Consider the following 14,712-nt stretch of genomic DNA (forward strand, 5'->3'; position numbering starts at 1 on the left):
TTTTGTTATAAGTCATATTCATTTCTATATTATGAAATCTGCTTATTACACTTTTACATACCAAATCTGGTCAGCCGTGATCCAGGTTTCCACAACAAATCCAGCTGTTCTCCGGTCCAGACATTAATCCCTTCATCCTCCTGCTTCAGTGCAAGCTGCTCTCCTTCCTGATTGGTGGAGATTTCCTCCTGTTCCTCTTTAGTCTGTAGAGGCTCTGGGTCCTCCTGGTTGAGACTGGAGCTCCTCTCATGGTCACAGAACTGCTGATCATCCAGACCTTCGTGTTCAACAAAAGGACACAAGAAAATAGTGACTAATGTGATGATAAGAAAGCTCAAGAAGGATGAAAACGGTCACCTATTGAGAATTTAGCTTGCGTTTTATGTTGCCACAGAAACATTCACTGATAGTCATTTGTTCACTGGATGATGTTGATAACCTTACAGCTGTCTGGGGTCTGATTTTTAGATGTGACTGCCAGTGATCATCACACACTGTGAATAAACAAACAAATGAACAGCAGCATGATCTGAATATGATCATGAAAGCTTAAAGTATTTTACGACGGCAGGTAAGATATGCTGTTAATGCTAATCTTTTAACATTTTACTAATAAATATGATGCAAATCTCATGGTCCACTACATTCCAAAGATGCTCTGTTGGGTTGAGAGCTGGTAACTCTGGAGACCCGAGTACAGAGAACTCAATGTCATTTTAAGGGAACTGCATATTTTCTCTTTTTTGGACTACTCTCTGTAAATCATACAGATGTTTGTGCTGGAAATTTAAACAGATCAGCAGTTTCTGAAATACTCAGATCAGCCAATGTGGCACCAACACCCACACCATGATCAAAGTGATTTCAATCACCGTCACTGATCGCTATATGCTGAAATGCATGGACTGCTGCCATCTGATTGGCTGATTACATTTTGGATTAAAGAGTAGTTGAACGGGTGTAGTTAACAAAGTGGCCGTAAGTATGTTTACATAGATGCAGTGTTAGGGAGTAACGGCATACATGTACCGGCGTTATGCATTTAAAATACAAAACATGAGTAACTGTATTCCGATATCCATCCATCCATTCGCTTATCCTTTTCAGGGTCGCGGGGGGCGCTGGAGCCTATCCCAGCTGTTATAGGGCGAAAGGTGAGGTACACCCTGGACAGGTCGCCAGTCTGTCGCAGGGCTAACACATAGGGACAGACAACCATTCACACTCACATTCACACCTAGTGGCAATTTGGATTATCCAATTAACCTATCCCCACAAGCTGCATGTCTTTGGACGGTGGGAGGAAGCCGGAGTACCCGGAGAGAACCCACGCAAACACGGTGAGAACATGCAAACTCCACACAGAAAGACCCCGGCCTGATGGTGGAATTGAACTCAGGACTTTCTTGCTGTGAGGCAACAGTGCTAACCACCGTGCCGCCGATAGTTACCGATAATTTGGTAATAATTAGAATACAGTTACTTCTAAATAAATGGATTACACGATGGTCTTTTCCTGTTTCATATGTCAGGCTATACCCTCTCTAATTTTGTTGATTTCACGCATTACCGGAAACCCAAACAAAACACGCAACAAGAAGCTCTAGTGTAAGTCTCTTGGTAATGTTGGTGGCGTCAGTTATACAATGGACCCAGAAACCGAGCTGCTCTCAACTATAAAGACTCCACCCGAAAGAAACATCTGGAAGTACATTCTTTTTTTAAAGACTAACATTAGCTAGGGCTGTGCGACATGACCAAAATCTCATATCCCAATATAAGACGTTTCTCGTCTTATATTGTAGTTTTATTTTATAGTGTTTCTGTGTTCTGCTGGTCCAGACTGGAGTTCCTTTCCTGGCTACAGACCTGCGGGTCATCCAGATCCTCATTTTCCTTACAATCATGTTGCTGTGGGAGGTCTTGATGGACAGAACACACAAGAAAAAAGTCACACTGTGAGCAGGTCTCTCAGATATGTGAGCGATATTTAAATATTCTCTCTCATGCAGCGAACAGAGAAGAATTCTGTTTACATGCAGAAAGTCATCATTTATGAGGCGTACAGCTCACTACTCCAACTTGGTCCTTGTGGCCAATAATCCACAGTTTTCATTGTCTCAACATTTTTCTACATTCTGCGTACAGTTCTGGGCTAACATGACTTAAATCTGAAACAGAAAACATGTCTCCAGTGAGGCAGTATCCCAGGCGGTAATGCACGCCATGTGTCTTTGTGACATTTTGTTATAAGTCATATTCATTTCTATATTATGAAATCTGCTTATTACACTTTTACATACCAAATCTGGTCAGCCGTGATCCAGGTTTCCACAACAAATCCAGCTGTTCTCCGGTCCAGACATTAATCCCTTCATCCTCCTGCTTCAGTGCAAGCTGCTCTCCTCCCTGATTGGTGGAGATTTCCTCCTGTTCCTCTTTAGTCTGTAGAGGCTCTGGGTCCTCCTGGTTGAGACTGGAGCTCCTCTCATGGTCACAGAACTGCTGATCATCCAGACCTTCGTGTTCAACAAAAGGACACAAGAAAATAGTGACTAATGTGATGATAAGAAAGCTCAAGAAGGATGAAAACGGTCACCTATTGAGAATTTAGCTTGCGTTTTATGTTGCCACAGAAACATTCACTGATAGTCATTTGTTCACTGGATGATGTTGATAACCTTACAGCTGTCTGGGGTCTGATTTTTAGATGTGACTGCCAGTGATCATCACACACTGTGAATAAACAAACAAATGAACAGCAGCATGATCTGAATATGATCATGAAAGCTTAAAGTATTTTACGACGGCAGGTAAGATATGCTGTTAATGCTAATCTTTTAACATTTTACTAATAAATATGATGCAAATCTCATGGTCCACTACATTCCAAAGATGCTCTGTTGGGTTGAGAGCTGGTAACTCTGGAGACCCGAGTACAGAGAACTCAATGTCATTTTAAGGGAACTGCATATTTTCTCTTTTTTGGACTACTCTCTGTAAATCATGCAGATGTTTGTGCTGGAAATTTAAACAGATCAGCAGTTTCTGAAATACTCAGATCAGCCAATGTGGCACCAACACCCACACCATGATCAAAGTGATTTCAATCACCGTCACTGATCGCTATATGCTGAAATGCATGGACTGCTGCCATCTGATTGGCTGATTACATTTTGGATTAAAGAGTAGTTGAACGGGTGTAGTTAACAAAGTGGCCGTAAGTATGTTTACATAGATGCAGTGTTAGGGAGTAACGGCATACATGTACCGGCGTTATGCATTTAAAATACAAAACATGAGTGACTGTATTCCGATATCCATCCATCCATTCGCTTATCCTTTTCAGGGTCGCGGGGGGCGCTGGAGCCTATCCCAGCTGTTATAGGGCGAAAGGTGGGGTACACCCTGGACAGGTCGCCAGTCTGTCGCAGGGCTAACACATAGGGACAGACAACCATTCACACTCACATTCACACCTAGTGGCAATTTGGATTATCCAATTAACCTATCCCCACAAGCTGCATGTCTTTGGACGGTGGGAGGAAGCCGGAGTACCCGGAGAGAACCCACGCAAACACGGTGAGAACATGCAAACTCCACACAGAAAGACCCCGGCCTGATGGTGGAATTGAACTCAGGACTTTCTTGCTGTGAGGCAACAGTGCTAACCACCGTGCCGCCGATAGTTACCGATAATTTGGTAATAATTAGAATACAGTTACTTCTAAATAAATGGATTACACGATGGTCTTTTCCTGTTTCATATGTCAGGCTATACCCTCTCTAATTTTGTTGATTTCACGCATTACCGGAAACCCAAACAAAACACGCAACAAGAAGCTCTAGTGTAAGTCTCTTGGTAATGTTGGTGGCGTCAGTTATACAATGGACCCAGAAACCGAGCTGCTCTCAACTATAAAGACTCCACCCGAAAGAAACATCTGGAAGTACATTCTTTTTTTAAAGACTAACATTAGCTAGGGCTGTGCGACATGACCAAAATCTCATATCCCAATATAAGACGTTTCTCGTCTTATATTGTAGTTTTATTTTATAGTGTTTCTGTGTTCTGCTGGTCCAGACTGGAGTTCCTTTCCTGGCTACAGACCTGCGGGTCATCCAGATCCTCATTTTCCTTACAATCATGTTGCTGTGGGAGGTCTTGATGGACAGAACACACAAGAAAAAAGTCACACTGTGAGCAGGTCTCTCAGATATGTGAGCGATATTTAAATATTCTCTCTCATGCAGCGAACAGAGAAGAATTCTGTTTACATGCAGAAAGTCATCATTTATGAGGCGTACAGCTCACTACTCCAACTTGGTCCTTGTGGCCAATAATCCACAGTTTTCATTGTCTCAACATTTTTCTACATTCTGCGTACAGTTCTGGGCTAACATGACTTAAATCTGAAACAGAAAACATGTCTCCAGTGAGGCAGTATCCCAGGCGGTAATGCACGCCATGTGTCTTTGTGACATTTTGTTATAAGTCATATTCATTTCTATATTATGAAATCTGCTTATTACACTTTTACATACCAAATCTGGTCAGCCGTGATCCAGGTTTCCACAACAAATCCAGCTGTTCTCCGGTCCAGACATTAATCCCTTCATCCTCCTGCTTCAGTGCAAGCTGCTCTCCTCCCTGATTGGTGGAGATTTCCTCCTGTTCCTCTTTAGTCTGTAGAGGCTCTGGGTCCTCCTGGTTGAGACTGGAGCTCCTCTCATGGTCACAGAACTGCTGATCATCCAGACCTTCGTGTTCAACAAAAGGACACAAGAAAATAGTGACTAATGTGATGATAAGAAAGCTCAAGAAGGATGAAAACGGTCACCTATTGAGAATTTAGCTTGCGTTTTATGTTGCCACAGAAACATTCACTGATAGTCATTTGTTCACTGGATGATGTTGATAACCTTACAGCTGTCTGGGGTCTGATTTTTAGATGTGACTGCCAGTGATCATCACACACTGTGAATAAACAAACAAATGAACAGCAGCATGATCTGAATATGATCATGAAAGCTTAAAGTATTTTACGACGGCAGGTAAGATATGCTGTTAATGCTAATCTTTTAACATTTTACTAATAAATATGATGCAAATCTCATGGTCCACTACATTCCAAAGATGCTCTGTTGGGTTGAGAGCTGGTAACTCTGGAGACCCGAGTACAGAGAACTCAATGTCATTTTAAGGGAACTGCATATTTTCTCTTTTTTGGACTACTCTCTGTAAATCATGCAGATGTTTGTGCTGGAAATTTAAACAGATCAGCAGTTTCTGAAATACTCAGATCAGCCAATGTGGCACCAACACCCACACCATGATCAAAGTGATTTCAATCACCGTCACTGATCGCTATATGCTGAAATGCATGGACTGCTGCCATCTGATTGGCTGATTACATTTTGGATTAAAGAGTAGTTGAACGGGTGTAGTTAACAAAGTGGCCGTAAGTATGTTTACATAGATGCAGTGTTAGGGAGTAACGGCATACATGTACCGGCGTTATGCATTTAAAATACAAAACATGAGTGACTGTATTCCGATATCCATCCATCCATTCGCTTATCCTTTTCAGGGTCGCGGGGGGCGCTGGAGCCTATCCCAGCTGTTATAGGGCGAAAGGTGGGGTACACCCTGGACAGGTCGCCAGTCTGTCGCAGGGCTAACACATAGGGACAGACAACCATTCACACTCACATTCACACCTAGTGGCAATTTGGATTATCCAATTAACCTATCCCCACAAGCTGCATGTCTTTGGACGGTGGGAGGAAGCCGGAGTACCCGGAGAGAACCCACGCAAACACGGTGAGAACATGCAAACTCCACACAGAAAGACCCCGGCCTGATGGTGGAATTGAACTCAGGACTTTCTTGCTGTGAGGCAACAGTGCTAACCACCGTGCCGCCGATAGTTACCGATAATTTGGTAATAATTAGAATACAGTTACTTCTAAATAAATGGATTACACGATGGTCTTTTCCTGTTTCATATGTCAGGCTATACCCTCTCTAATTTTGTTGATTTCACGCATTACCGGAAACCCAAACAAAACACGCAACAAGAAGCTCTAGTGTAAGTCTCTTGGTAATGTTGGTGGCGTCAGTTATACAATGGACCCAGAAACCGAGCTGCTCTCAACTATAAAGACTCCACCCGAAAGAAACATCTGGAAGTACATTCTTTTTTTAAAGACTAACATTAGCTAGGGCTGTGCGACATGACCAAAATCTCATATCCCAATATAAGACGTTTCTCGTCTTATATTGTAGTTTTATTTTATAGTGTTTCTGTGTTCTGCTGGTCCAGACTGGAGTTCCTTTCCTGGCTACAGACCTGCGGGTCATCCAGATCCTCATTTTCCTTACAATCATGTTGCTGTGGGAGGTCTTGATGGACAGAACACACAAGAAAAAAGTCACACTGTGAGCAGGTCTCTCAGATATGTGAGCGATATTTAAATATTCTCTCTCATGCAGCGAACAGAGAAGAATTCTGTTTACATGCAGAAAGTCATCATTTATGAGGCGTACAGCTCACTACTCCAACTTGGTCCTTGTGGCCAATAATCCACAGTTTTCATTGTCTCAACATTTTTCTACATTCTGCGTACAGTTCTGGGCTAACATGACTTAAATCTGAAACAGAAAACATGTCTCCAGTGAGGCAGTATCCCAGGCGGTAATGCACGCCATGTGTCTTTGTGACATTTTGTTATAAGTCATATTCATTTCTATATTATGAAATCTGCTTATTACACTTTTACATACCAAATCTGGTCAGCCGTGATCCAGGTTTCCACAACAAATCCAGCTGTTCTCCGGTCCAGACATTAATCCCTTCATCCTCCTGCTTCAGTGCAAGCTGCTCTCCTCCCTGATTGGTGGAGATTTCCTCCTGTTCCTCTTTAGTCTGTAGAGGCTCTGGGTCCTCCTGGTTGAGACTGGAGCTCCTCTCATGGTCACAGAACTGCTGATCATCCAGACCTTCGTGTTCAACAAAAGGACACAAGAAAATAGTGACTAATGTGATGATAAGAAAGCTCAAGAAGGATGAAAACGGTCACCTATTGAGAATTTAGCTTGCGTTTTATGTTGCCACAGAAACATTCACTGATAGTCATTTGTTCACTGGATGATGTTGATAACCTTACAGCTGTCTGGGGTCTGATTTTTAGATGTGACTGCCAGTGATCATCACACACTGTGAATAAACAAACAAATGAACAGCAGCATGATCTGAATATGATCATGAAAGCTTAAAGTATTTTACGACGGCAGGTAAGATATGCTGTTAATGCTAATCTTTTAACATTTTACTAATAAATATGATGCAAATCTCATGGTCCACTACATTCCAAAGATGCTCTGTTGGGTTGAGAGCTGGTAACTCTGGAGACCCGAGTACAGAGAACTCAATGTCATTTTAAGGGAACTGCATATTTTCTCTTTTTTGGACTACTCTCTGTAAATCATGCAGATGTTTGTGCTGGAAATTTAAACAGATCAGCAGTTTCTGAAATACTCAGATCAGCCAATGTGGCACCAACACCCACACCATGATCAAAGTGATTTCAATCACCGTCACTGATCGCTATATGCTGAAATGCATGGACTGCTGCCATCTGATTGGCTGATTACATTTTGGATTAAAGAGTAGTTGAACGGGTGTAGTTAACAAAGTGGCCGTAAGTATGTTTACATAGATGCAGTGTTAGGGAGTAACGGCATACATGTACCGGCGTTATGCATTTAAAATACAAAACATGAGTAACTGTATTCCGATATCCATCCATCCATTCGCTTATCCTTTTCAGGGTCGCGGGGGGCGCTGGAGCCTATCCCAGCTGTTATAGGGCGAAAGGTGAGGTACACCCTGGACAGGTCGCCAGTCTGTCGCAGGGCTAACACATAGGGACAGACAACCATTCACACTCACATTCACACCTAGTGGCAATTTGGATTATCCAATTAACCTATCCCCACAAGCTGCATGTCTTTGGACGGTGGGAGGAAGCCGGAGTACCCGGAGAGAACCCACGCAAACACGGTGAGAACATGCAAACTCCACACAGAAAGACCCCGGCCTGATGGTGGAATTGAACTCAGGACTTTCTTGCTGTGAGGCAACAGTGCTAACCACCGTGCCGCCGATAGTTACCGATAATTTGGTAATAATTAGAATACAGTTACTTCTAAATAAATGGATTACACGATGGTCTTTTCCTGTTTCATATGTCAGGCTATACCCTCTCTAATTTTGTTGATTTCACGCATTACCGGAAACCCAAACAAAACACGCAACAAGAAGCTCTAGTGTAAGTCTCTTGGTAATGTTGGTGGCGTCAGTTATACAATGGACCCAGAAACCGAGCTGCTCTCAACTATAAAGACTCCACCCGAAAGAAACATCTGGAAGTACATTCTTTTTTTAAAGACTAACATTAGCTAGGGCTGTGCGACATGACCAAAATCTCATATCCCAATATAAGACGTTTCTCGTCTTATATTGTAGTTTTATTTTATAGTGTTTCTGTGTTCTGCTGGTCCAGACTGGAGTTCCTTTCCTGGCTACAGACCTGCGGGTCATCCAGATCCTCATTTTCCTTACAATCATGTTGCTGTGGGAGGTCTTGATGGACAGAACACACAAGAAAAAAGTCACACTGTGAGCAGGTCTCTCAGATATGTGAGCGATATTTAAATATTCTCTCTCATGCAGCGAACAGAGAAGAATTCTGTTTACATGCAGAAAGTCATCATTTATGAGGCGTACAGCTCACTACTCCAACTTGGTCCTTGTGGCCAATAATCCACAGTTTTCATTGTCTCAACATTTTTCTACATTCTGCGTACAGTTCTGGGCTAACATGACTTAAATCTGAAACAGAAAACATGTCTCCAGTGAGGCAGTATCCCAGGCGGTAATGCACGCCATGTGTCTTTGTGACATTTTGTTATAAGTCATATTCATTTCTATATTATGAAATCTGCTTATTACACTTTTACATACCAAATCTGGTCAGCCGTGATCCAGGTTTCCACAACAAATCCAGCTGTTCTCCGGTCCAGACATTAATCCCTTCATCCTCCTGCTTCAGTGCAAGCTGCTCTCCTCCCTGATTGGTGGAGATTTCCTCCTGTTCCTCTTTAGTCTGTAGAGGCTCTGGGTCCTCCTGGTTGAGACTGGAGCTCCTCTCATGGTCACAGAACTGCTGATCATCCAGACCTTCGTGTTCAACAAAAGGACACAAGAAAATAGTGACTAATGTGATGATAAGAAAGCTCAAGAAGGATGAAAACGGTCACCTATTGAGAATTTAGCTTGCGTTTTATGTTGCCACAGAAACATTCACTGATAGTCATTTGTTCACTGGATGATGTTGATAACCTTACAGCTGTCTGGGGTCTGATTTTTAGATGTGACTGCCAGTGATCATCACACACTGTGAATAAACAAACAAATGAACAGCAGCATGATCTGAATATGATCATGAAAGCTTAAAGTATTTTACGACGGCAGGTAAGATATGCTGTTAATGCTAATCTTTTAACATTTTACTAATAAATATGATGCAAATCTCATGGTCCACTACATTCCAAAGATGCTCTGTTGGGTTGAGAGCTGGTAACTCTGGAGACCCGAGTACAGAGAACTCAATGTCATTTTAAGGGAACTGCATATTTTCTCTTTTTTGGACTACTCTCTGTAAATCATGCAGATGTTTGTGCTGGAAATTTAAACAGATCAGCAGTTTCTGAAATACTCAGATCAGCCAATGTGGCACCAACACCCACACCATGATCAAAGTGATTTCAATCACCGTCACTGATCGCTATATGCTGAAATGCATGGACTGCTGCCATCTGATTGGCTGATTACATTTTGGATTAAAGAGTAGTTGAACGGGTGTAGTTAACAAAGTGGCCGTAAGTATGTTTACATAGATGCAGTGTTAGGGAGTAACGGCATACATGTACCGGCGTTATGCATTTAAAATACAAAACATGAGTAACTGTATTCCGATATCCATCCATCCATTCGCTTATCCTTTTCAGGGTCGCGGGGGGCGCTGGAGCCTATCCCAGCTGTTATAGGGCGAAAGGTGAGGTACACCCTGGACAGGTCGCCAGTCTGTCGCAGGGCTAACACATAGGGACAGACAACCATTCACACTCACATTCACACCTAGTGGCAATTTGGATTATCCAATTAACCTATCCCCACAAGCTGCATGTCTTTGGACGGTGGGAGGAAGCCGGAGTACCCGGAGAGAACCCACGCAAACACGGTGAGAACATGCAAACTCCACACAGAAAGACCCCGGCCTGATGGTGGAATTGAACTCAGGACTTTCTTGCTGTGAGGCAACAGTGCTAACCACCGTGCCGCCGATAGTTACCGATAATTTGGTAATAATTAGAATACAGTTACTTCTAAATAAATGGATTACACGATGGTCTTTTCCTGTTTCATATGTCAGGCTATACCCTCTCTAATTTTGTTGATTTCACGCATTACCGGAAACCCAAACAAAACACGCAACAAGAAGCTCTAGTGTAAGTCTCTTGGTAATGTTGGTGGCGTCAGTTATACAATGGACCCAGAAACCGAGCTGCTCTCAACTATAAAGACTCCACCCGAAAGAAACATCTGGAAGTACATTCTTTTTTTAAAGACTAACATTAGCTAGGGCTGTGCGACATGACCAAAATCTCATATCCCAATATAAGACGTTTCTCGTCTTATATTGTAGTTTTATTTTATAGTGTTTCTGTGTTCTGCTGGTCCAGACTGGAGTTCCTTTCCTGGCTACAGACCTGCGGGTCATCCAGATCCTCATTTTCCTTACAATCATGTTGTTGTGGGAGGTCTTGATGGACAGAACACACAAGAAAAAAGTCACACTGTGAGCAGGTCTCTCAGATATGTGAGCGATATTTAAATATTCTCTCTCATGCAGCGAACAGAGAAGAATTCTGTTTACATGCAGAAAGTCATCATTTATGAGGCGTACAGCTCACTACTCCAACTTGGTCCTTGTGGCCAATAATCCACAGTTTTCATTGTCTCAACATTTTTCTACATTCTGCGTACAGTTCTGGGCTAACATGACTTAAATCTGAAACAGAAAACATGTCTCCAGTGAGGCAGTATCCCAGGCGGTAATGCACGCCATGTGTCTTTGTGACATTTTGTTATAAGTCATATTCATTTCTATATTATGAAATCTGCTTATTACACTTTTACATACCAAATCTGGTCAGCCGTGATCCAGGTTTCCACAACAAATCCAGCTGTTCTCCGGTCCAGACATTAATCCCTTCATCCTCCTGCTTCAGTGCAAGCTGCTCTCCTTCCTGATTGGTGGAGATTTCCTCCTGTTCCTCTTTAGTCTGTAGAGGCTCTGGGTCCTCCTGGTTGAGACTGGAGCTCCTCTCCTGGTCACAGAACTGCTGATCATCCAGACCTTCGTGTTCAACAAAAGGACACAAGAAAATAGTGACTAATGTGATGATAAGAAAGCTCAAGAAGGATGAAAACGGTCACCTATTGAGAATTTAGCTTGCGTTTTATGTTGCCACAGAAACATTCACTGATAGTCATTTGTTCACTGGATGATGTTGATAACCTTACAGCTGTCTGGGGTCTGATTTTTAGATGTGACTGCCAGTGATCATCACACACTGTGAATAAACAAACAAATGAACAGCAGCATGATCTGAATATGATCATGAAAGCTTAAAGTATTTTACGACGGCAGGTAAGATATGCTGTTAATGCTAATCTTTTAACATTTTACTAATAAATATGATGCAAATCTCATGGTCCACTACATTCCAAAGATGCTCTGTTGGGTTGAGAGCTGGTAACTCTGGAGACCCGAGTACAGAGAACTCAATGTCATTTTAAGGGAACTGCATATTTTCTCTTTTTTGGACTACTCTCTGTAAATCATGCAGATGTTTGTGCTGGAAATTTAAACAGATCAGCAGTTTCTGAAATACTCAGATCAGCCAATGTGGCACCAACACCCACACCATGATCAAAGTGATTTCAATCACCGTCACTGATCGCTATATGCTGAAATGCATGGACTGCTGCCATCTGATTGGCTGATTACATTTTGGATTAAAGAGTAGTTGAACGGGTGTAGTTAACAAAGTGGCCGTAAGTATGTTTACATAGATGCAGTGTTAGGGAGTAACGGCATACATGTACCGGCGTTATGCATTTAAAATACAAAACATGAGTAACTGTATTCCGATATCCATCCATCCATTCGCTTATCCTTTTCAGGGTCGCGGGGGGCGCTGGAGCCTATCCCAGCTGTTATAGGGCGAAAGGTGAGGTACACCCTGGACAGGTCGCCAGTCTGTCGCAGGGCTAACACATAGGGACAGACAACCATTCACACTCACATTCACACCTAGTGGCAATTTGGATTATCCAATTAACCTATCCCCACAAGCTGCATGTCTTTGGACGGTGGGAGGAAGCCGGAGTACCCGGAGAGAACCCACGCAAACACGGTGAGAACATGCAAACTCCACACAGAAAGACCCCGGCCTGATGGTGGAATTGAACTCAGGACTTTCTTGCTGTGAGGCAACAGTGCTAACCACCGTGCCGCCGATAGTTACCGATAATTTGGTAATAATTAGAATACAGTTACTTCTAAATAAATGGATTACACGATGGTCTTTTCCTGTTTCATATGTCAGGCTATACCCTCTCTAATTTTGTTGATTTCACGCATTACCGGAAACCCAAACAAAACACGCAACAAGAAGCTCTAGTGTAAGTCTCTTGGTAATGTTGGTGGCGTCAGTTATACAATGGACCCAGAAACCGAGCTGCTCTCAACTATAAAGACTCCACCCGAAAGAAACATCTGGAAGTACATTCTTTTTTTAAAGACTAACATTAGCTAGGGCTGTGTGACATGACCAAAATCTCATATCCCAATATAAGACGTTTCTCGTCCCGATAATGATATATATGACAAAATAGTGCTTTTTCTGTAAATTTTGTGAATATTGGGCAACTTGACTTTCATGAAGTGTTTTCAGCTGGGTGTCGTGTACCTGGAGTCGAGTATTTTGACCAATGCACTATATATTTTTAGATATATGTTGTAACGGCCGCCATTTTCTTTTTGAGTATTTATTACACGTGGGGGAAAAGCCTGTTCTAACGTATGAGTCTAAGGTTTATTTTGAGCACCTGATGGCTCTTTTTTGCTTCTCATCTATAAACTCTCTCCACAAACTTTCACATGATTCATGCGTAGGTGGTCGAAGAGGTTTGTCGTGTTTGAGTCCGTGGTGGGAACCAGTCTGGGCATAATTTCCATAGTACAGTTTTCTGATCCGTGTCAGACTTTTCATAACCAAACCATGTCCATGCAACAGGGGGAGCCCCTCATTTAGGAATAACATCCTCAATTTGTTTTGACTGGTCCTTCTGTTTGGAGCTACCAGGTTCTGCCTCATCTTTATTGATTGTACAGCCCTAACGTAAGCCTACTACAACTACCTTGTATTAGTTTATGTAGCTATCTAGGTTATGTCTCACTTCAGAATCTTCGATGTACTATTGCTGTGTGACTCATTACTATTACTGAAGGCTGCATTACAACCTGCTACTTGCAAATAATTATGTGCAGTTCTGAAAGCAAACAGAAAGAAAACCTATTACTGATACAGAAATTGTGTTCTATACGAGATCGCTGCAAAAACTGCAGCCTTGCCTAATGTCCACCCTACTGTTACTCATTTTACATCACGATTTAAAAATTTACTTGAGATTGCTTTCAGAACTGCACATGATTGTTTGTAGCTAGCAGGATGTTAATGCTATGAATCAAGTCTAACAGTCTTTAGTCTATGAAATAACTTTAGCTAAAGCCAGCTAACAATGTTAGCTCGGTGGCTAGTAGCCTTCAGTTATAGCAATAATTCACACAGCAATAGTACATTCAAGTAGTTGTAACAAGCAAGTAATAAAGTAATCCGGACCAAAGTATTCAGAATACGTTATTCACATTGAGTAACTTAATGGAATAGTTACAAACTCCATTTGGGCCATGTATTCTGTAATCTTTCGTGGAAAACATTTTAAAAGTAACCTTCTCAACACTGCACAGATATAACTTCATACACTTTACTGTGGTGTATTACTAGTTCAATGCATTTAGATCATGCCCACGTGAATCACACGATGATCCCGCAACCCTCACACCTCCACACCTGTATTGTGTGACTTTATCCCGGGTCTGATATCAAGCAGTCTTAGCTGACGGATCTCTTCCTCATACCGGACGATCGTTTTTTCAAACTCTGAGAAGATTTCTTCTGCAGCAGAAGTTAATCTCTCCTTGATAAACTCTCTAAGATTCTGAACTGAAGACATTATTGCAACAACAACCGACACGGCCAAACCAACATCTTCAAACTTAATTCAGGATCGCGATGGGATCTCTCAATGGCGCCATTGCTGCTATTCTTCTTCTACTGACTTTACGGTAGGCTGGAGGTATAAAAGGCGTAATACTGCCCTCGTCAGGTCTCCTGATTTCTCTAGTACAGACTCTGCTTTGTCTTTCTACAAAGAGTTGATGACATTAAATACAGATGTTTTAACAGTGCTTGAATGTTTTATTTTGTTTACTCTAGCCTCCAACTCAAACTTT

General features: G+C 42.1%; 1 protein-coding gene across 2 annotated transcripts; it reads right to left on the reverse strand.

Annotated features, from left to right (window-relative positions):
- Positions 1-53: 53 nt before the first annotated feature.
- Positions 54-14,671, reverse strand: LOC145423139 (uncharacterized). Of its 2 annotated transcripts, XM_080295329.1 has the most exons (7): positions 14,270-14,665; positions 11,272-11,487; positions 9,030-9,245; positions 6,788-7,003; positions 4,546-4,761; positions 2,304-2,519; positions 54-277 (listed from the first exon to the last, which is right to left on the reverse strand). In XM_080295329.1, the coding sequence occupies exons 1-7, from the start codon at positions 14,430-14,432 to the stop codon at positions 54-56; spliced, it is 1,467 nt and encodes a 488-aa protein (XP_080151455.1). In that variant the 5' UTR covers positions 14,433-14,665. The 2 variants fall into 2 exon arrangements, with proteins under 2 accessions (XP_080151455.1, XP_080151456.1); XM_080295330.1 differs by lacking the exon at positions 11,272-11,487 and having other exon boundaries at positions 14,270-14,671.
- Positions 14,672-14,712: the final 41 nt, after the last annotated feature.

The sequence above is a fragment of the Astatotilapia calliptera genome, chromosome 20 (assembly GCF_964374335.1).
Source record: "Astatotilapia calliptera chromosome 20, fAstCal68.1, whole genome shotgun sequence".
Classification (NCBI taxonomy): Eukaryota; Metazoa; Chordata; class Actinopteri; order Cichliformes; family Cichlidae; genus Astatotilapia; species Astatotilapia calliptera.

Bases quoted from the DNA above. Each gene is read 5' to 3' on its own strand.
- LOC145423139 (XM_080295329.1), bottom strand. From the start codon at position 14,432: ATGTCTTCAGTTCAGAATCTTAGAGAGTTTATCAAGGAGAGATTAACT. The intron at 9,246-11,271 runs GTATGTAAAAGT...TTGAACACGAAG, and splicing joins ATCACGGCTGACCAGATTTG to GTCTGGATGATCAGCAGTTC. The intron at 4,762-6,787 runs GTATGTAAAAGT...TTGAACACGAAG, and splicing joins ATCACGGCTGACCAGATTTG to GTCTGGATGATCAGCAGTTC.